Below are 22,067 nucleotides of genomic sequence, written 5' to 3'. Positions count from 1 at the left end.
TTGTTTCAGTCGTTCACACTTGAAGTTGTTTTTTTTTAGTTTTTACTTGCTGAAAAAGTTATTTTTCATCGTCATGAGGTCGGACTTCATTTTCGCCACGACGTTGTTGCTCGCTGTTGCGTTCTGCAGTGGTGCCGGAGTGGTCAATCAACGTAAGTGAAACTCTCCTCGTGGATGAAACCCCCTTGAGCGTGATTTTTGGAATCGTAAAATATTCAAGCCATAGGCTTTTTTCACCATAACTGGTATCTGGGGTCAATTGAATTTCTCGAATGTATTCTATTTTTTCCGCGTGTTCCTGGTAAAGAGTCGACTTCACTCACAGTGGTGTTGCAGTTCTAACCAGATCAAAGTGGATATTTTCGGTTTTGCGTTTGATATGTTAATTCTTTTGATTTATTTACGAAAACTTGTTTTAGATGTTTCAGACAGTGTTTTTCAGACGGACCAAAAGTAAAAAGGGGATCGAGAACGCACTTCTGCGATGTTCAATGGCGATAACGTATCTTTCCATTTTTCCAATTTTCGGCAGCTAGCGAAGCTACCGAGCCACCTACCTGCCAAAACTGGAACTCGGTGCACTAAACGCTAGAAAAATTCAAAATTTGAGATTAAATGTGTCAAAATAAGGCGGGGTTTGGTTCAAGTGGGCAGGTAGCTGTTGTAGCGAAATGAATCGGTGTGTAACTCAAGTGTCAAATAATAACCCACCAATCATTTTATTCCCAACAGATTGGTCCGAACGAAGTCTACGAACGGCCATTCAAGGTGGCATTCACCGTGCGCTTGAAGAACAGATTCATCTGCCCGCAGCGATTCGTTCAGAAATTGAAGACATCATCGTCAACCGATTAAAGGATCATTTGTTTCAAGAGATAGCTCAAATCGATGGATTCGTTCAGGGATCGTTTGCCATCGCCGAAGAATTTGTCAACTCTGCTGTCCAATCATCTTCCAGGAGGTATTATTAGAATTCATAATTTGACTCTTTTTTAATTGGAATTGCTAACCTTGGCTATATACGAAAGGACACGCTGGCCCAATGAGCAAACGATCCACTACTTGGAAAAAGAAGTGGCCGAAGCGGATCAAAAGATTGCAGGATTACGTCCATCCTTTGCCGGACTGATGATTTCGCTGGATTCCAACAACGCGAAAATGTCGAGTTTAAACCTTGAGCAGATCATTGCCGATGTCGTTAGCGAATTGATGAAAGATGAGGCCTTCCAGCACATCGTCGAGTGGCTGGGCACTCTCCCCGGCGTCATCCACGGGGTATATATATAATTTTGACAATTCCTGGAATTTCCGTTTTATCCAGGAAGGAATTAGATAATCAATTGTTTGACGCTTTCTGCCACTTCCGATTAGATTGCCGATGAATTTTTGGCCAACAAAACTTTCTCGGAAATTTTCCAAATGCTGGGAGCTCGTTCCGAAGTTCAAGGAATGTTGGTGCAGGGATTGGTTGTTCAGGATGTTCCGGCTGTCGACCCCGTCACAGGGTTCAAATCCGCCGGCAAACATACCGGATCCCAATCCGTCATGGGACTGGTTGGGGCAGGCTTGAAAGAAGCTCAATCCGTTTTGCAACTGGTTGCCAAAACTTATCGTCTGGTAATTATGACGCAAATGAAATTATTAAAATAGGGAAAGTTTAACTGGAATTTATTTCTCCGCAGATTGTCGACCAGCAAGTGAAGAAACTCGACAAATTGGTGGCCGATCTCCAAGAGAAAATGCCTTACATCCCCGTCGAAGTGATGGAATACATTCACACGTCAGCGTTGCGTATGATCAGGTTCAAACCCGAGTAGATCCCCACTGAATTTTCTCCTTTGGCCAACCTTCTGTCATACGCTGAAGACTCTCCCTCCTTGCATTAATCCCCCCCGGTGCACAATAGGTTTCACATATAGTCATGAAAGAACTTCAAACATGTCTTGCACAGACATACACAATACAAGTTGAATTTGATATGTGGAAAATTGGGTCCATGTTCTCAAGAAAAGCGCTGATTGTTGTTGTTGTTGTTGTGCGGCCACGACGACGTTAAAAGGTTTTTTCTTTTTTTTTTCAAACTCATTTTCAGTTTTTGAATGCAAACCGTCGCGAGTGGCTTACGTGTAAGATGATACATGGTGGGTGCTGCTGCCCTACGAAGCCTGGGATGAATAGCAATCCAATAATTACTGCCCTGGGAAGATGACGATCAGGAGGTCATCATAGCCGATCTTGAGAATAAGGAACAAATCCTCCGTTTCCTTCTGTGCGTCTCAGCAGAGAAACGGGTCCCAGTGAAACGGAAACGAATAGCCGTTGATCCGAGAGTAGTGCGGTCTCTTCCTCTTTTGATTTCAGGCTAAAAGAGAAACTAAACATAAAAGAGCGACCCATCGCCGGTTGCTGAATGGATTCCATCGGACTTTCGGACCGAAGAAAATTGTGGGAAAATAAGACGACCCTGTCCAGCATACAGAGATGCCCAGCGTCCGATATCCACGCAGTAGATATATGTATAGTTTCAGTTCTCTTGTTTCACACCGATCCCTTCTAACTAAGAGTGGAAAGACTTGTGAAAACCTTTTCTTAAAAATCTATACCTTGTTGTCGGTAGCTGGACACACAGGGAAAAAGGAGAATCTACACCGGAGGAGAAGAGTTGATGATCATCTTGAAATGAAATAAAACAAAGCACACTTTTTTGTGTGTGTGTTTGAATTAGACGTGTACGAAATGGGGAAAAAAAGAGAAGAGAGACCAATTAATGATATGGTTCTCACGATTGAGGGGTCTGATTTGCCCCAGTCTGTTTTGTTGCTAATCCAGCGCGCGGATATTAATAGTCCAGCAGTATGTACATGTATGTAGGGGACACTGAGAAACAGTATTAGAGAAAAAGATTTTCCACTTGTCAAAGGTGAGCACGCCGCCCATCTTTTCTGATGAAAAGAGTGAAACGGGGTTTAAGTTTATTGTTCATTTGTTCACATTCGTTTAGGCCCTTTTCTCTCTCTCTCTCTCGGCTGGAGTTTATGTGGATGCTGATGGATTCTTTTGAAGAAAACTATTCCGGAGGAGGAGTAGTCTAGCACCGAGGTGGTGAGGGTGGAGAAACGGATAATCGAGTTGCTCCTCCTTCCCAATTTGACCGATTCGATACGCTTGTGTTCTGGTGATGAATTTGCACGGAAGTTGCTCCTCCTTGGCGTGTTCCAATCTCCGGAAGTGGACAACCCCTGACTCAACTTTTAAAAAAAAGTTTATTTATAAAAGAAACGGTTTGAATATAGTACTATATTTGAAATGAATCCTCTATAATAATTATAACATGGACTATAAACATATTGGCTTTTATGACGACCAGGGTATAAACAGTTGTTGGTAATAGCTGCAAATAAATCAGCGAGGGGAATAATCGATTTGATTAGATTTGCCAAAAATCTTTTTTTGTCTGCGCTCGTCGACGTGAATTGAACCGTTTGAAATGAGAATGAATGAAACGACCCGAGATATTTTTAATCACATCAAGCAACGGTTACATTGGCTCTCTGTGTCGATGTATACTGCTGCATATCGATCGAGTAGATTTGCATGGTCGCTCTAATCCGCTCAAACAAGGGTTCATTTTCATCATTGACAAATCGGTCTCTACACAGTTTAGTAGTACCTAGTATAGAGTAGAGTAGTGGTAGCGTATAATTGACCCCAGAGATTTCCAGATATAGCAACGGGTCTAAGGAGAAGAGAACAGAGTGCTGGACTGGACTGAAGCTGAGCCTGAATGATTGACGGAGCAAATTGGTCCGCATCCATTTGCCGACTGTTGAGCAAAGAGAGAAGAAGCTGATGAAAATGAACAGAGAGAAGCGGCACATTGAAAAGAGAGAAATTTGTCAAAGCTACTAGTATCTTTTCATTTTCTAAATTTATACCATATAGGCTCAAAAGCTTCTTCTTCAGCCAGAAATGGGAGGGTGGAAGAGGGCTGGGAGAAGAAGAGGAAAAAAGTATTTAGGAAGCAGCTCAACACCTTGTTTCATAAAAAGGGGAAAATAAAGAAGCTGTAGGCTTCCATGTTGTATATTTGTGTTCCCAGCAAACTTTAGATATATAGAGAGTACAGCATTCTATTTAAGCCTTGTTTGATGGCTGTCAAACCCCTTCCCTTTTGTATAGATTGCAACTCCTCCTCTTTCTCTCCTCATCTCTATCGCCCCCCCTCATTATTGATCAACTGCTACTATAATATATAACGACTAAACTCTACACAAACCAATGGCGGTTGTCGATTTGCTTCGAGGGTTATATCCTCCACTATCGCCGGCTGACCCTACACAACTTTTTGTGTGTGTGTAACAAGAGGATTGTTTGATAGACAGTTCGATGATCATCAACCACCACATCATTCACGGAAGGGGGGAGTGATTCAATTCAATTCAAACTTTTTTCTTTTGGGAAAAAAAAGTTGTCGGCCATTTGCGGTGAGTCAATGGACATATGGCGGCGTTTCTTCTCGGCAAACATGACGTGGAGGCTTTAAATGGGAATAACTTGTATTGAAGAGAGTTTGAAATGAAACAATCAAATACACACAACTGGCAAATGGGACCCCAAAAAAAAATGCTGGACGCTATTTCTGAGCAAATGACAAAAATATCAAAAACGGTTTTCTCTGATTTCCTGATTTTTTTAAATTTAAATTTCTTTGTACAAGTTTGTACAACATGGCAGGGTAAATTACATAAACGGTTAATTATTAGGTGAAACACAATGTTTTTAAAGGCATTTTTCTGTTTTACAAATCACCAGACTTGTACATGTCGCTGATGATGCGCTCGATGGGGATGTTGCCGATCGTCTTGCGGAAAAACAATTCTTCGATCGTCGAAGGAGCGATGGTGCGCAGAGCGGGCAGGAGGAGCAAAAGACGGCCGAAGCGGAGCGGCTGGTTCGGGTAGGCCGTCGAAACGTAACGGCTCAGCGTCAACTGGGCCTGGTCTTGCAAATTGACGGCGGATGGAATATCTCGTAATCCAGCAGCTATTAGAATTAAAAAGAAAAAATGAGTTTCGAGAATTCTAATGAAATAAAAAAAAATGAACTTACAGGTTTTGAAGAGAATGACGGCGCGGAGACAAGCGTATTCGGTGGCGTCGACGTTCATTTGTTTGAACTTGGCCACCGTTTCCTGGAAGGCCTTGATTTCGCTGAGGAGGCCTAACTGGCGCTCGGTGCTGACGGCCGGCATTGTGGGCGGGCAGGGCATGCCACTCAGACCGAAAGGTGAGCTGCTGAGGCCTAGCGCCGTCATCAACGTGCCAGCTTCGATGGGCAGCGTGAATTGAGCGGCGCCCAGGACAAACAGTTCCCTCCAGCTCTCCTCCAACAAGATGATTTGGTCGCGGGATGGCAGGGTCGTGAAAGCTGGCACGCTCTTGGCCCATCGCACGTTCATGAAAAGCAAACGGGCAGCTGATTCGCAAATGGTTTCGGGACTAAAGTTCCACGGCATCATGGCGGCGGCGGCAGCGGCCGGAACGGCGTTGAACATTTCATGTGGATACTGCAAAAATAGAAATGGTTAATTCAACTATCCAATCGAATAAAAGAAGATTCCCCCAAGAAATGCTCATTAGCCGAGAATAATAATAATCAGAAAACGACTTCAATTAGATAAGCCTATCGGATTAAAAGCTGGAAAAGTAAAAAAACAATGACCAAAAGTAGAATGGAAATAGAAACAACTGTGTGACTTTTTGGTAATCTCAGGTGAGGTCAAATTCCCAATCGACCTTGCGTCAGGTATGTGAAAAAGTCAGTGGCCCATTTTAGTTTGAGAAAATTCCAAAAGAAAAAGTTCTTTGTTGTTTCTTTAACCCTGTCCATTGCAAATTTGTTGATCTCTTCTCTACTTTTGTTTGGCTAATCCAATCCCACAGTTAATTGCGACTATTCCCAGAATTGTGTGGTGAAATAAAGAGATGATGATGTACCTTGGGCTGAGGAGCGCACAAGAGGTTCATGGGCCGGGCTGCGTGATGAGACAACAGGGACATGGACATCCTTTCGGCCAGGGTCAAGTGATGGGACAGGTGGTGGTGGTGGTGGTCGGCCGTTGGGCAGTTGAGCAAACTGGACGGAGGTGAAGATGAGACGCTGAGGACCGTGTTGCTGGTCGGCGTCGAAGTGGCCGGTGGCGAAAAGGCGCCCATTTGCTGCGGACGGAACATGGGGATCGAAGTGGACGACGACGGGGGCGTAGTCATTCCCGACGGCATCAACGGGCTAGCCCGACCGGTCGACGGTGGCGGACTGTCGGCGTCGGCCGATCCGTTGTTGTTTTCCGGCGACGACGAAGTCGATCCTTTCATCGAGTAGAACATGGACATTTGGCGGCGCAGAGTCGAGTTCCTTGGTCCGCGTTCGTGTTGAACGGCTAAATATGAAGAGAAATTAATTAATTAACATTCCAGTTGATTGGCTGATGATGTGTAATTCACTTACCATCTTTGTTCATTCCAACTTCAACGCATTTGCGGAGTCGGCAGGCCCGGCATTGGTTGCGGTGGGTCTTATCAACCAAACAGGCCCCCTCACTCTTGGCCTTGCAAACGTACTGGCGATTCCGGCGAATGGAACGCTATATGATGGAATAGAAGAAGAAGAGAAAACAAGTCAACAATCTGGTCCCACAACGCACTGGCAACAATGTCAAAAACAAGAAACTTTTGCGGAAAAATGATGTTGTGTCCATCAACGTACCTTGAAGAATCCGGCGCATCCATCGCAAGCAAAGATGCCGTAATGTTTGCCAGAGGAATGATCCTGGCACACTCTGCACGGAATATCGTACAGGATCCGGCCTGAAGGAGAAAAACCAAAATTTTTAAATTTCCTCAATTTCTGGCGGATTGGCAAGAAATGTTGTGAACTTACTGGACGGAGTTGAGTTGGAGCTCTTTTGGCTGAGACGGAGATCCATGTCGACTGGTGAGGACTTCATTGGTCGAAACTTTCACGAAATGTAAAAACCGGAAAAATCCGCAAAAATCTTTTCTTGGTTGTGAGAGAAGAGAAAACACACAAAAGTCCGGAAGAGATGAGGTCGTTGAGAGGAAACACGAGAGACGACCTGACTCGCTGGGCAGATGGTTGGCAACTGTTGAAAAGTGGACCGAGATTTGGGCCTTTTGACGTCGGGCGAGTCCCGTCAAGTCACAGCCCAGGGTGGGGGTAGAAAAATACGTACATAGGCAATGGGTGTGCTATAGGGTGAGAGGGGGGGTTACAAAGGAGATGGAAAGGGAGTGGGTAGGGGGGGTTTGGAGGGGGTGACCTTTGATCCGCCCAGTCAACCCAAAAGGGCTTCTTCCATTTGGCCGTCAGGCCTTACTCTTTGCCCGCCCTCTCGCCCATCCTTTGGCAGCCAGGAGGACAAATCAAATCCCATGGCTCTTCTTCTTTGCCACCAGCAAGTCATGGCTTTCCTTTACTTTTTTGACCATCCACAGCAGTCGTTGCCATTGACACACATTTTTGCCTCTTTGCCATTTCTTTTCTTCACTGGAAATCAACAGCAGAAGCAAAAGAAGTCGCCTCCTTCCAAGAAAAATGGCAAAACGACTTGGGACCGCCTATTTGATTGCAGACGAAATCAAATAATGACATTTCATTGATCGATAACTTGTTGCAATCATATCGTTAATCATCCAAATAGTCGAGAGGGGAATGATCCTTCATATGGTTTATTTATATTTACGAATTTCCGTTTCATTATTTTTAAGTCTATCTAGGGTCTTATTGTGGGGATTTCGGTCAACAATAATACAATAATTTATGTAGTTCGTTCAAGTTACTCGGTTAACTCTTTCAATCATTTTTAACTATCGATATCTTAGACAATGGCTAATTAGAATATTGGCGCGTCTGCATTCGTCAACACGTTTCGAAATCAGGCAGTTTCGATGGTTTCAACAAAGGAAATGGAACAGTAACTTTTTTGGAAACGTGGCTGCACCAAAAATAGCAAGGCAAATGAAATTACAATTAATGTGGTGGTCGCGTCTGGTCGTTTCAATTCTGGTCGCGTCTCAATAGAATCGCTTGTTACATCGTCGATGCGGTCTATGCTGTTTAGCAGGTGAATCAAATTAAAATTGCAAATAGTATGATAATGTAAACTTAAATAGAATAGTTAGACCGGTTCAAATTTTGTGAAATGTGAGTTCCTAACTTAAATTCCATCATGTAAGCCCCCTGTCGATCCATGGTTGTTTGTTTGCTGTTACATAACCTTTTCCTTTGTGCAGATTTGCCAGACATCGTTAACCAACAAGATGTTCAAGTTTGTGTTGGTATTAACCTGGCATCAGCAGTAATGTTACTACCACTGCTAGGATAATGATTTGTGTTTCTTTTATACCTCCGACCTGCTAGATATTTCAATGATGCATGGCTTGCATAAATGCAGTCATACGTGGAAATCTTCAATTCTCTTGTTCAATTACAATTTATCCAATGTCTCATTTCACCTTTTCCTTAGTTGTATCTGTCAATACTTTCTCATAACTGATTTTTTCTTTTTCGCTTAGATGAACATCATCCAGTTTCATTGGGAAAACTCTGATCTCGTGTATGCCCATGTGAATGTGGGTGTATTCACGAGGACGACCTTTTCCCGTCATTTAACTCTCCAGAGGACGGAGCAACTGCTGTGATAAGCCTGGCTGTATTTCCCAGGCTTAAAGGTAGGCCAACTTCATTTCTATTCTTCTTTTTTGTCTATTTGTTGGCTTTTGTTATAACTCATTATTACGGAGTACGATTATTCCAGAGCTATGTCGTAGACTGGGACTGTTTTTCTCTTGTCGTTTATGTTTTTCTCAATCAGGGATCATTAGCTCATTTGTACAACGACTGCAGACTATCAGGCTTGTTTTTGTAAACAGTTGAAGCAAAGAGGGACTACCTCCTTGTTTATTGTGATAAATGACTCGATAGTTGGATCTAGAGAGAAGAAAGATTTGATTCGCCAAAGACATTTGATGTCTGTATAAGCGCTCCCCAATGCTGCCCATTTGAGCCGGGCAGCTTTGTAACCGACTTGTTGCTCGCATATCCAACAAAAGGCACACACGTATGTCGCCTCCTGCTGCAGGGAATGGGGTGAACTTTTTCCTTTTTTTTCCGCGCATGAGAATAATGACAATACAAATATACAGAAGAGATTTAGAGCAACGATTTGGCCATCAGACGACAGGCAGCTGACTCTCCCATTGGTTGCTCTCTATCCAGGCTGGACCGATCTCTCCTTTCTATTCCGTTCCTGATTTCTCCCTTTTCTTCTTCTTCTTCTTCTTCTCGGATTGCCCGCCGTTTCTATAGACGCGAATGTAAGTAGCTTTGCCGGCCAAAAAGTTATAGGCCAGCTCCTCCCCCTTTTCACCCTCTCCTTCTCTCGGAGCCCCCTATAGTGCGTTCTCTATCCCCCCCCCACCCCATATTTAGTAACTATATACATACAGTGATATACACATGCTGGAACCCGTGATTGTATTTACCCCATGATAACCCGTACCGTGTGTGTAGATGAAGCAGGGCATCGATATGAAACTCGTACATTGCACAAGGAGGGGTGGGGAATGCTCTCTTATGAACTCTCTGCGCTTTTTGGCTGTGTCTTTTGATTCTTTTCCTTCTTTATGCGCTGAACAAATAACTGGCGGATCCAATTTCCTGCAACACACATGGTCCCTTTTATTCATCACTGGCTCGGATAGGGACTTAGCGCGCTAGTGCTTACTCCTATACTTTACCCAGACGGGCCATCAAATGTCAGCGCTCCCAATAGATGCGCAATCATTTGGCGCCGTTGAAATTTGATTTTTTTTTTCTCCATCCCTCATTATCGCATTGGCCGTGATCACACAAGACCCTTGGGGGAGCTTTTCGAAATGATGTCATCCAGATTTTTGTTTCATTATTATCTTTGGCCTATGTGACGGACGCGTGTGAAATTGTTTGTTTCCAAGAGAGGACCCAGGTCGATAAGGCACTATATACCCGCCGTCTGTTGTTATTAAGGAGCTAATCTTCTTATAAAACGCGGATTATTTCAGTGCATAATGGCTTATCGACACTCTCGAGGGAAATGAAACTGTGAGAATTTGAATGCGCGCACAAATTGACTGCATGGGATGATGAAAAACAAAAATTTTGATTTCTCGATCTGATTTCGGTAAATCAAAACTTCAAATCTGACCGTTATTCACAGATTTGAATCAGGTGGCGTTGTTTATGGAAGGGGGGTTGGTCATGCCCCCACACCGGTGATAATGTGAAATCGTAGACTCTACTATATGGACATTAGAAATTATACCGGGCCAAGTTGTTTGGGGACAGGGGGGGGGAGAAAAATGATGGACACAACTAAAGGGGGGGACCCTTACAAGTTTTTTGGAAAAAATAAAATAACCTGGTAGTAGGTGGAGGGTGAACTATGATGATGACTGACCGGTGCCAAATAAATGGTAGGTTACGTTTTTGTTTAGTTCATCGTCGTGATGATACGGAAGGAAGGAAGGAAGGAAAAAGAGGGGGAGGAACAAAACACGCCGTATATACAAGTATAAAATACTCTCAAGTTTTTCGTCCCTTATTTTCATTCTATTCGGTATCCCCCCCCCCCTTCTTTCTCTCTTTATTTCGTCTCCCGTTTGGCCTGATGGTCTCGCCCTCTGCCCGGAAGTTGACCTTTTGATTTCCGGTAGCGCGCCAGTTGGCAACCGCGGCCGGGCGCGTGGCACACGGACACGGTTACAACAAAACGCTGACTGTAGCTATACTACCTATCCCTACCTCAAAATGTTTGTCCCAAAAACAAAACAATACGGAACAAGCAGAGAGAGACAACTTTTCAACTCTCTCCCCTCTCTCGTGTCGTTTCACCTTAACGGAAATATCAAAGCCTTTTATTTAGAATCTGACGCAGTTCTTTTTTCTTTATAGCACAGGTGACCCCCATTCATTCATTCAGTCTTTACTTGTATACATTTGATGATTTCACCTAGTGTAACCGATGGGTTAAGTGCTGGCGACTGGTTCGTTACGTGTGACCTGCGTGTGGAGCAACTCCACAGGGGTTCCGGGCATCACAGCCGTCGCTGGGTTCGCTCGTGCCAATTTCACAGTCAAGCACTTCCTTTCCTTCCTTCCTTCCGATTTGGTTTTTCCTGCTGGATTTTGTTTGTTTTTTCTTCTTCCTCTTTTGAGGATGTCAGCCAGAGACTTTTGCCGGAAGTAGTCGGAGCGATAGCGCACCTGTTCTTGACCGAAAGACAATACAGACAAACACACACACGAAAAAAAGAGCAGATTGACCCGTAGACGCGCGTGTGGTGATTCATTTTTAGATTTTTTTCGAGTTTCATAAATCGAAAAAAAAAAGTAGAAGGAAAAGGGGGGATCACCGGACCCGTCTGGTTCATCATATTCAACACTTGTATGTACTACATTGACTGTATCCGGTAATTTTATCTATACAGTCGTCGCCTATAACCCCCGGGATCAAATGGTTTCTTAGACGACAACTACCGGCGGCTCTCTATAACTCGACTCTTAATTTCAATTTTTTCTTTCTTGTCTTTAAAGGCTTCTTTTTTTAAATTCTATTGCCAATCTGTTGTTGTATGTGAGCTACTGATGTGTACCTGTTCACTCAAGCGCGGCCATTAGGGTAGACTATACACCCCTCGCCCTACCCAATTTTTCGTATCCCTTAAAGAACCAAAAAAGAAAAAAAAAGAATTTCCAATTTTCTACTTTTTTGTCTCGTAAAGTAATGAGAAGTCGAAAACAAAAGAAAAACGGATTTTGCTTTTTCTTTCCTTTCTCTCTCCAAATTTTTCGGTGAGTAAAGAAAAACGAAAAAGAAAAAAAGATCAACAAATTTTCAGTTTATCTTTTTTTCTTAAGTAGAGAAAAGAAGAACAAATCGGGTCGACACATCGTTATTTCTCTTAAGTATGTGTACACAAAGCGGCATCTCTTTCTGGTGTGTCGCTAATTAAACACTCGACCACCACTCACACAGAGATCACAAACCGGATGTGTCTCTGCATGGGAAACTTTAATTTTTGATGGTCGTTTTATTAAAAAAATCTCTTCATTTTATTCGATAGTAATTGCATCAAATACAGACTGCTATCATAATAATGCCGCTGGTTGCATAATTATGCAGCGCTCTGGTTGGTTGAAGAGGATCTTCTCTTTTTTATTTTCGGGGAGAGAGGGAGAACGGATGATGGCACGGCTGTTATGAATCAAATGTGGCGCGTGTCTACGTCATAACCGGAGAGGTACAACAGCAGCGGCAGCTGGGTGATTACGGGGGCGTAAAAAAAGAAAAAAAGTAGTCTACATATTGTGTACAGTGTCACAGCGGCTGGCCATCAGTGTATAGGTCGTTACCTCAATCACGGTGATGAGACACCACCCCCCGCAGCAGCAACAGCAGCACGTCAACAAAAAAAGCGGAATAGAATATGAAGAGCAGCAGCTGCCTTCCGTGTTTTTTTCCACAATCTTTTCTATAACTCTCTAGGCCCAATAATAATAATGAAATCGAAAGAAAAAAAAAGGTATACAACACATGAATCTCACCCCGAAAAAATTCCAAAGTGGATGACCCGGTCCATAAGAGGATCTTATTATTATTCCCCTTTTTTTTTGGTGAATAAGTTTAAGGGTTACGGCGTACGACATTCTGGGCTAAATCGAGTGGTATGTACACATTCAGAAATGGGTAAAATTATCGAGTGCCCTAGATCACCCCAAAAAATGGAGAGATGACATGTCAATCATTCGTCGTCACGTGAATGAGCAAAACGAGAACAAATTCATTGAATAGAATCGGGCCCATTTTTTTCTCTGGGCTCTTCACAATAGTACAGAGAGAAAGGCTTGTTTCACGCGTGATAAAACGTTTGCCATCTTTTTTTTACGGGTTGGAAGAAAAGGAAATCCTGTAAAGAAAAAAAGGGCATTCTTGGACGGATTAGAATTGAAATGAGTGGACCAATGGCGAGCCGTCGGCTGGGCACCGCAAACTAACACGCATCGCTATATTGAATCTCTCAATTCGGCGATAAGAAACACACGGATATTTATTTGTCATTGGAGAAGTGAGTGGGAGAGAGAAAAAAAGGGGAAAATAAAAGAAAAAAAAACGGAAGGACAAGAGAATTTGTCAGGCCCGTGAGAGAGATATTTTTTTTGTATTCTCTGCTCTTATCATTATTTATTTTCCTTCTTTTTTCTCCCGACCCATGCTGGGCGAACTCGTATTTTCTTTTTTTTTTCTCTCTTTGGCTTTGTTTTGTTGGAAGAGAAAATAAGAGACGAGGGCCGTCTATGAAGGATTTGTATCTTTTTGTATAGAGGCCATCATCATCGTCTTCTTCTTCTTTGGTGCTTCCCTGCAAAACATGAACAGTTTAAACATACTGGTCGCCTCACTATTGTGCATCTTTTTTAAAGGGGAGCCCCCCGTTAAAAAAGAAAGAAGAAGGAGAGCTCTTTTTTTTATTCCATCTCTTTTCTGTGTGCATTGAAGAAAAGAATTGGACGAAGAAGAAGAAGAGAAAAGGGGTTTTGGGTCTATAATTTGCCGCCTTGTTGGGTTTGTTCCCCGTGTGTGAGACATGCCGCTTGGATTAACCCGTTCACACACACACACACACACATAGTGCGAGAAGAAATCCAAAGGAATTAGATTGACGAAAAAATAGAAAAAGAAAAAAGGAGGGAGGATTGGGATGCCCGGGACTCTGATGGCTGGCCGGATTTTATTATTATAAGACGAACGGTAAATACACCTTTCTGATTATCGCTGGCGATATCAACATCGACAGCCTTTATCACGTGTAGGTGCATACCTTCTGGTTATTCGATGGGAAATAACTCGTCTGATGGCAAACAAGTCGGTATAAACATTTAGGCCTATTTTGCATGTGCTCGGAAATTCAAATTTTGATAGGCCCGACGAATTATATGAATTTTGATTTATTCTATTCATAATTTTCGAAATGTTGGTTAAATTATAATAGTGATAGAAACCGGTAGGACTAGGAGGAGAGTCGAATCAGTCGATACGAGGGTTCATCAAAGTTTCTGTTCATCTACCGGCGCTGATATGATGATGACGGTATACATCCTATTGTGTTGGAGCAAAGAAGATTTGAGCGGAACTACTTTTTTTCTTTTTTCTTTTCTTTTTTTTCAAACGTGTACTATAAATACCGGTCAAAGCAGAATACTAGGCATCGTCTCTCTCAGTGTGTCTAAATAGAATCGATGAGAAAGAGACGAGTCCGCGGTTCCCTGCCGTGGGCCCGTACCTTTTTCTACCGAGAGCAGATCCTCTTCAAACAAACTGTCAAGTAGAGATGCTGCTCAACTGGGAGAATGGGAAAAACGAGTTCATCACTACACACACACAGCTTCTCTCATAGAGAGAGAGAGATGATTGGGCGCTAGCCTTTGAGGGCATTTGTAGAAATGTACAATTGAATAGAGGCGGAGAATGTCTCTTTCATTTCCTTCTTTGCCATCCATCGGAAATCCTCATCTCTTTCTCTCTCTCTATGCGGATATACTATACGCTGTCTACACTACGTGTGTATAGGAATATGATGATGATAATAACGACCAGCGCTACTACTGCTGCTACTGGTTTATAGAAGAGAATTTGTGTGTACACGTTTATCCTGTAGAGGTGAACCGGATTTTCATGACGAGCGGAAAATGACCGACACTTTGGCCCTTATCGCTCCTCTCTCCCATAGGTTGATATCAGCCATCTTGGGCCTCTTCTTTTGTTTTTAATCATCTCCAATCCCTCCTAATCCTGATGACCAATATGCTTCCCACATACAGTACTTGTATCTGCCGTTTTTTCTAGCGCACTATCGCATTGGCCACGCCGCAGACGACCAGAGCTGCTGGGGTGCCCTTTAATTATTGTCTTCTTCTTGTTAGTATCCTGTAGACCTTGGCCAATCTCAATTCGGAGGTGGGAATCAATCGCCCCTTTGCATCAATGTCCATATAAGACAGGCGTAACGATGCTCGACCATTTCCTTCTGTCGATTTCAAAACAAGGAAAAGTTGTTACCTGTTCGTGCTAAAACCCCGAAGCTCCCAATCCCGACACTGATCGCCGATTGTCGAAGCGATTAGAAAAATACAGCCAGCAGTCGGAATGACAAATCGTTATCGCAATTACCCATCGCTGGGCAGTCGTCGATGCGAATATGTTTAGGTCGATAAGAGCGCCAGGTTATTGTTATCCTTGAAATGATTATCAACTGGCCATCGATTTTCATTGGCACACACGGTAGTAGTTGTTGTATTACTTTTGAGCTCCTTACATGTAGTTTAAACTGAGGATGGTTAGCGGAGATAGCCAACAAGTCTCCAGAGTCTCTGTCCACACATGCACGTACATGGCCTTCTGTATTTATTTTTTGAACGGCGACCTTAAACTATTTGACAGACAGCCGCCAAGTGTCGTCTATCGACCAAGTTATCTGTCAACTGCTGATGGTGAGTCCGCATTGATCAAAAGAAAAAGAAAGAAGAACTCATCGAAGAAACACAACAAAAGAGAAATCCTCCACATACACAGAAGCTTTTTTTTCTTCTTCTTCTTATTCACTCCCACTGCTGTACACTTGAAAAAAAGAGAGAAATAGAATAGATCTTTCGGGGAGGGGCTCATTGTGTTATAAATACACGGCCCCTTCTTCTTCTTCTTTATTTTCTTGTCGAGGTATAGAGTACATGCTGTTATTATATTTTTATATATATTCCCTTCTATTTCACGGCACCCATTGTGTGTGTGATTTCGATGGGCCACAGCCGACCCGTCGACAGATTAGCGACTGGCGCGCGGAGGATGTTTGTGCTGTGCCGAGTGTCTCTCTATTCGGGCTGGCCATTGGGTTATGGCTTTTTCCCTTCCAAGATATTTTCGCCAAAAAGTATCCTATCTGAAGAAGAGATAAAGAAGCACCCAGCAGACGGTGGGGGCTCCCGGTTTTTCTTCGTTTCTTTTATATACATTTCTTTGGCTATGCTGACCACTTGATGGACATAAGACTCTTCCTGCTGGATGGCCTTTCTAGAGGTGCTCCAGATATATTGTAGGTACTACGCTCATCTGCTAGACATGTTTTTAAGAAATAAAAGAGAAGATTTTTCTCGAAATTTGATGAAAAGAAGCCAAGCGAGTTTTCTCTCTCTCCGTTATGGCAGATGAAAATTTCTGGTCTAACGGAATTCATAGCCAAATCACGTGTGTACATAATGAACCAAATATGGCGCACAGATGGGCCATTCTTCTCTTTAAAAAGATGCAACATCGGCTTTTTTCATTGTTGAACTCTATACACAACTGCTCCGAAAATGGAGTTGAAAAATCTTCTTCTTCTTCTTCTTTGACTGGCATTACATAACTCTACACACACTCTTTTCATCATAAAGGCTTTTTCTCCCTTTTATTCCTTATATTGTATTTGTATTTCTCCCTTTTGGCTGAGCGTATGTAGTATCGCCAAGCCAAAAAGGCGCTGCTTTTAGCTGCTGGTGGAGGGGCTCCTCTTGGATGTACCTCCCTCCTATTTTTTGAATCGGTTCCATGAAGAAGAAGAGGTGCGTTGACGACGGAATGCCGGAGGAGAACTGATTACTCGGGTTTCGGTCTGGCTGAACAGAAATGTTATGAACTCTGTCCTTTTTTTCTCTCTCTCCTTCTATTGTGCCCTGGAAATCTTTTACATCAGCCCGATCTGGGGAGGGAGTGACTATAGAGACAGTTGTAGTAGCAGCAGCAGCAGCTTCAGTCAATGCTGTTGTGAAAGAAAAAATGTGTTGTAAGAGAAGAACCGGCGATGTGTGTGCCATTTAGCGATGGTTTGATGAAGAGACTATACAACAGAGCTAGGCGGGTTTTCCGTGCTGCTGTTGTTTTATACGGGAGCGTCTTTTGAATCGAGGAGGAGCGTCAGTTCACTAAATACCTGGTCACCAAAGCAACATGGAACGAAGACAGAAAAAGGAGAGATGAATAGATTTGGCCGAGCTTGAAGAGGGACCTCGGCTCTTTTGTCATTTTTCCCCCATTCAAATCATTTTTCAAATGGTGAAATGACGCCGACTCTCCTTCGTCGTTCTGTTGACAACACTGATGGGACGACATCGATGAGGGGAAGATCACACAGCCAAATAATACAAATAATAAGAATCAGACGATATAGGCGGAGACTTGCACTGGTGGAGCGGAGGCCAACCCGGCAGGAGCAGCGCCGATGCGCACTCGAAAGTTGCCGTGCTGTGGGTGTCAGTTTTCTCTCGACTGCAACATGGGCCAGCAGCCACTATTTCCCAGGCCCCTTTTACAGGCGATCGTTTCGCTTGCCTCTCGGCTGATCCTCAGCATTTTTTCTCCTGTGCCCTTTTTAATGCACAACCGATGATTGTTGCCGTCATCATCGATGTGCACCACACAAAAGCATCACCCCCCTATCTTCTCTCTATTGGCGACTCTATTATGTTTAATGTACTCTGTAATACCCAGAAGGTATAGAGGAGGAGTACCTAGACGACAGCCGGGTCTTTTTTGAATTTTATTATTCAGGAGAGAAAAGAAAAGTAGAGAACAAAAAATGCTCTTTCGGCAGTAAAAAGTTATCTTGTCAACGATTATATTCTTCTCTCTCTCCCCTTTAGCCTTTTTTAAAATAAAATATGCTGTATGTTAATGTAGCTGTACTGGGCATTATACAGTTGAAAATGAAATTATTATGCAGAGACCACACGCGCGTAACACGCTTGAAATAGCACCTAACGTATTCTCATTGTCAATTATTTGGGAGAAAAGGGAGGCGGTTAATATCAATAAATAACACGCTTTATTGATTTTGAATTCATCCTTGAAATATGTTGAAATCTAAAAAAAAATTACCGTTATCAGGGAAAGTATAAGATTGGGCACCAGATCGGAGCGAAATTGAACTTGATCCAACGTTTCCTGTTTGCCCTAATAAAAACCGCCAATGACATTTTTTTTTTTAATTTCACCTCGCAGCCAAAAACTTTGTCAGCCCGTAATGTCCCACCGTAATGTTATAGACTTTTCTTTTCCTTATATATGTGTTGCGTTGCGTAACGAAATCAGATGACGGGGGTCGCCATCATCCGGATGGACTTAGACTTTTATATAGTGAGATGACAATCCGCTTGTTTGATGTTCCAGATACGACCGTCCGGTCTCTCTCAATTTTTTTTAAATCCATCCGTAAATAGCATCGCAGATATATTTTGATCTCTCCCTCTCGATTGTAATAATAGAAAAGAATTGATCATGTTTGGCTGCTCTACACGACGGAGAGGGGCCTCTTTGATCCGAATGCTACAAGAGCCACATTCCATTGGGGAGAATGCCGACGTCAACGCTGGAACGCTCGAGCTGAAAAGGTGCCGTCGAGCAGCTTGATATGATGTAAAAAGGCCCCATCAGCATAGAGTCGTCGTAGCGGCAGTCTATTAGCCGGATCTCAGATACCGTACTGGGTTATATTCATTCACCGAGCGCATGCAGCAGTCTGTCTATAATAATCACTAGTAAAGCATGCGGCATCTCCCTACAACAAGGTACATACGAACGTATAGTAAATAGCATCGGGCCAGAGGGTGAGGGAGAAAAAGGACCTCATAGCGACTTAGTAACTCACCAAGACCAATTTGCCAGTGATTTTCGACTGTATAGCCCCAACACACAAGAGGCACAAGGGGGGGAGGGTGGTGAATGGATGGCGAAAGCAGAAGAAGAAGAAGAAAAAGAGCTGGAACTTTTAAGCCCCCCACCATACGGTGCCGATACAATGGATAGGTACCCGGCACAATAGATGGCGGCCATGGGGTTTGTTGCGGTATTCATTCGGAATCGATGCCCGTGAAATGTCTATACAGTCCACGATGCTGCATGTTGATGTCTCTATACCGTAGCTTGAAAATAATAAAAAAAGAGAAAAATTCCAACTTTTCAACGAGTGGCTAAATAGCGAAGCGCACAGGATGTAAAACTGTTTAAAAGACTCGTTGGGGCTCTATGAGAAAAATGCCTTGGACGTGGGCTTAGTAGCAGTTATATACGAGCTATATAGAGTGAGTTCACTCTGATGTGTACAGTTGATGTAGTCCAAATAGAAGCTCTTACCGTAGTAGTATACGCGTTATAGACATTTTGGATGATGTTGTCCTTTCAAACGATTTGAAGAGAGTGGCGGAAATCACATGACCAATGCGGGCTTTTTACTTTCCATATAGGAGTCTTAGAGCTATAATGTAGACGATAAAACATCATTAAATCAGTAGAGATTTTATTTGTGTGAGAAAAAAGGAATTTCCCTTTTTTTTTTCTCTCTTATCAAATACCCTTAGATATTTTTGTTGTTGTGTTTGTTCGCCCTCGTTCATTCTTTTGGTTATTTTTATTCTCCCGCTTGGGCAAAAGGTTTTTCATTTTTCGTTTCGGTGGAAAGGGGAATTCCTTATCGGGAATTCCAAGGGCATTCGCATTCGCCTTTTGCCATGGAAACGCGAGCTCGATAAGAATCATATGCGAGCGATAATAATAAGAAGCCCCGTCAGAAATACAACGATGAAATGGTGGCGCTGATAATAATAAAAGGGGGAAAACTATATCTATACACTGCACAGCAGCGTTTGGCATTTCCTGACACGACTGACATATTCCAAATAATTTCTGTGCGCGACTTTGACTTTTTCTATAATTGCAGTTTTTTGGTCATGCACCTTTGCAGGTAACGGTAGAATGGCGAATTTTTATATTCCTTTTTTCTGGGAAAAGTAAAATCTGACTGGATAATTACAAGGGCAGCAGCTGAATGATTAACTGAATCATGAATGCCCTTTAGCTGATTTTCCATCTAGCGCCTAAGCTGAAGATTTTTTTGTAATTCTAACAAATAAGTGGCAAATTTTTATTCAGTGTCATTAAACTGCCTTTGATTAATGAATCTATCATTAAATTTGGCACCAATTGGCCATTATTCAAGGTAAAATTTAATTTAAAAAAAAAAAGAATAACCAACAGCCCCAAAATAGTTATCAATTTCATCACAGAATCAATCGTATTATTTCGATTCCGAGAATTAACAAATCTATCAAGTCGACGCTCTCATCCTTAAAAAGGGGGTGGTAGAACCAGAATAATAAGCTAGTAGTTTTTTTTGTTTTTTTTTTGCCATTTGGGATTGAACTGGCTAAATAAAGGCACACTTATCACACGAGAGGAGTTGAATAAGCGCCCCATAGATCGAAAAAGCGAAACGAGTTTCCATTGGCGTCCTAACCAACACTTGACAATGCAAAACTCCAATTAGACGAGAAGACTCGAGCCATCAGCTAACCTTTATAGCGCAGCAGAGACCAGAATTTGTTGAACGCACATTCAAGGCTCCCATCGAAAATGAGAGATTATTTATTCTCACTCGATTTTGAGCTGAGAAAGCCTCGGGGTTGCTCTGCTTTTTGGTTTAAGAAATCGTCATCTGACTGACTGCGCCCTCCCTTTCAGGGATTGCGTACAAACAAACCAACAGATGGCAAACTTTCAAGTTGTTGTACACCGCCACGGCTACAACTATTCAAACAAAAACCACCGCACGGTTTTGTTGCGCAGCAAGCACGTCGCTTTCGGTTAACTAGACAACTGACGAGGCTGCTCAACATAGAGCTGTCACAGCAGCTCTCGCTGAATTCGGGCGTAATAACCATCACTTCTTCTTCCTTTGAGCTGCGCTATTCTTTTGTTTTCGTTTATTTCTCAACCGTGAAAACGGTACAAATGAATAGGATGCAGTGACTCGATTGAAATGATCCACACCTTAATCGGGAGAGAAATGTAACACATTGTAACCAAATCTGTCGTCACCGTATCATCAATTCATTTCCAGAAATATCCGTCGTAATGTTCAAACTCTTTTCTGAAGTTTATGAGACAGATTTGTGATTAAAATTTCAACAGAAATATTATGAAAATGTTGGCCCTCCGGGAACTGCGTTCTCCTTGAGAAGGGAAGGGGTTTGTTTTTTTAAATAGAGTCTAATCAACGCGGAAAGATTAAGCGGGAATTCTTTAAATTTATTCTATGGACTCTTGCCATTTGTGTTTAGGCCTTTATTGATCTTTGCACATGGCATTAGAATAATTCAACTTTGTTTTCCAGGCTCAACCTTATACGAACCTGAGGCTTTGTCATTTTCTCGTCAGTTCAGCCCAATCAACACGTCCACCCAAATGACATGGAATGATTCACCACTTGATTCGAGTCGTCAATTGTTGCAAAAGGTAATCGACAGTCGTAGATTATGACATATAATGAATAACATTTAATGGAATTTGTCATATGTGGCCGTGAGATGGCCATTCAACGAGGAAGGAGCAGACGCCACTGGGGTCGTCACACGTTTCATTTGGTGTCGCCCGGAAAGTGGCTGCCGCTCCAAGTGCTTCAACCCAACCGCGTGGCTTTGCGCCTCATCAAGTTAACGAGATCCCTCTCGTACAAGTAAGTTGTTGCTGTAATTATTTGATTCGGCCAATTTTTGTGTACGCACGCCAGTGATATTCAGAACGGGTTTCATTTCCTACAATATTCATGGACATGTGTGGCCCTATTAAAGTCTTGCAATAGCCATGGGATTCAACTGCGTAAGCGGCGAAGAATGCGATGTTAAAATAATATTCAAGGCTGAGTAAAGGTGAAAGGAAACTCTAGCTATGCAGTGAATAATAATAATAATAGGTATAGTCGAACATATTCAGTCAGTCAGAAAGGCATCGAGTCTTAAAGGGATAGAACCCATACGTGCATGACCGTTCGAAATACGGTCTACCTTCCTGTATTTACAAATGTAGACGTTTACTTTTAACCATTGGCCCGATATAACTCGTGAGACAATTTCAACGTGAATTTATT

At 42.7% G+C, this 22,067-nt stretch overlaps 2 protein-coding genes and 1 long non-coding RNA gene across 3 annotated transcripts; 2 read left to right on the top strand and 1 right to left on the bottom strand.

The window, feature by feature from the left end:
- The first annotated feature begins 16 nt into the window (after positions 1-16).
- Positions 17-1,988, top strand: LOC124189668. The gene is made up of 5 exons (XM_046582088.1): positions 17-152; positions 733-961; positions 1,029-1,275; positions 1,372-1,617; positions 1,683-1,988. The coding sequence occupies exons 1-5, from the start codon at positions 74-76 to the stop codon at positions 1,815-1,817; spliced, it is 936 nt and encodes a 311-aa protein (XP_046438044.1). The 5' UTR covers positions 17-73; the 3' UTR covers positions 1,818-1,988.
- A 2,553-nt stretch (positions 1,989-4,541) lies between these two features.
- On the bottom strand, positions 4,542-7,191 carry LOC124190135 (nuclear receptor subfamily 2 group E member 1-like). Its single transcript, XM_046582696.1, has 6 exons — positions 6,940-7,191; positions 6,766-6,866; positions 6,508-6,643; positions 5,997-6,439; positions 5,110-5,566; positions 4,542-5,043 (listed from the first exon to the last, which is right to left on the bottom strand). The coding sequence occupies exons 1-6, from the start codon at positions 7,004-7,006 to the stop codon at positions 4,799-4,801; spliced, it is 1,449 nt and encodes a 482-aa protein (XP_046438652.1). The 5' UTR covers positions 7,007-7,191; the 3' UTR covers positions 4,542-4,798.
- Positions 7,192-7,862: 671 nt separating this feature from the next.
- On the top strand, positions 7,863-21,810 carry LOC124189948. The gene is made up of 3 exons (XR_006872727.1): positions 7,863-8,143; positions 8,595-8,750; positions 21,315-21,810. It is a non-coding gene; the product is annotated as an uncharacterized LOC124189948 (long non-coding RNA).
- The last annotated feature ends 257 nt before the right edge of the window (positions 21,811-22,067 follow it).

The sequence above is a fragment of the Daphnia pulex genome, chromosome 3 (assembly GCF_021134715.1).
Source record: "Daphnia pulex isolate KAP4 chromosome 3, ASM2113471v1".
Taxonomy (NCBI): domain Eukaryota; kingdom Metazoa; phylum Arthropoda; class Branchiopoda; order Diplostraca; family Daphniidae; genus Daphnia; species Daphnia pulex.
This window is presented reverse-complemented; position numbering and strand designations above follow the sequence as displayed.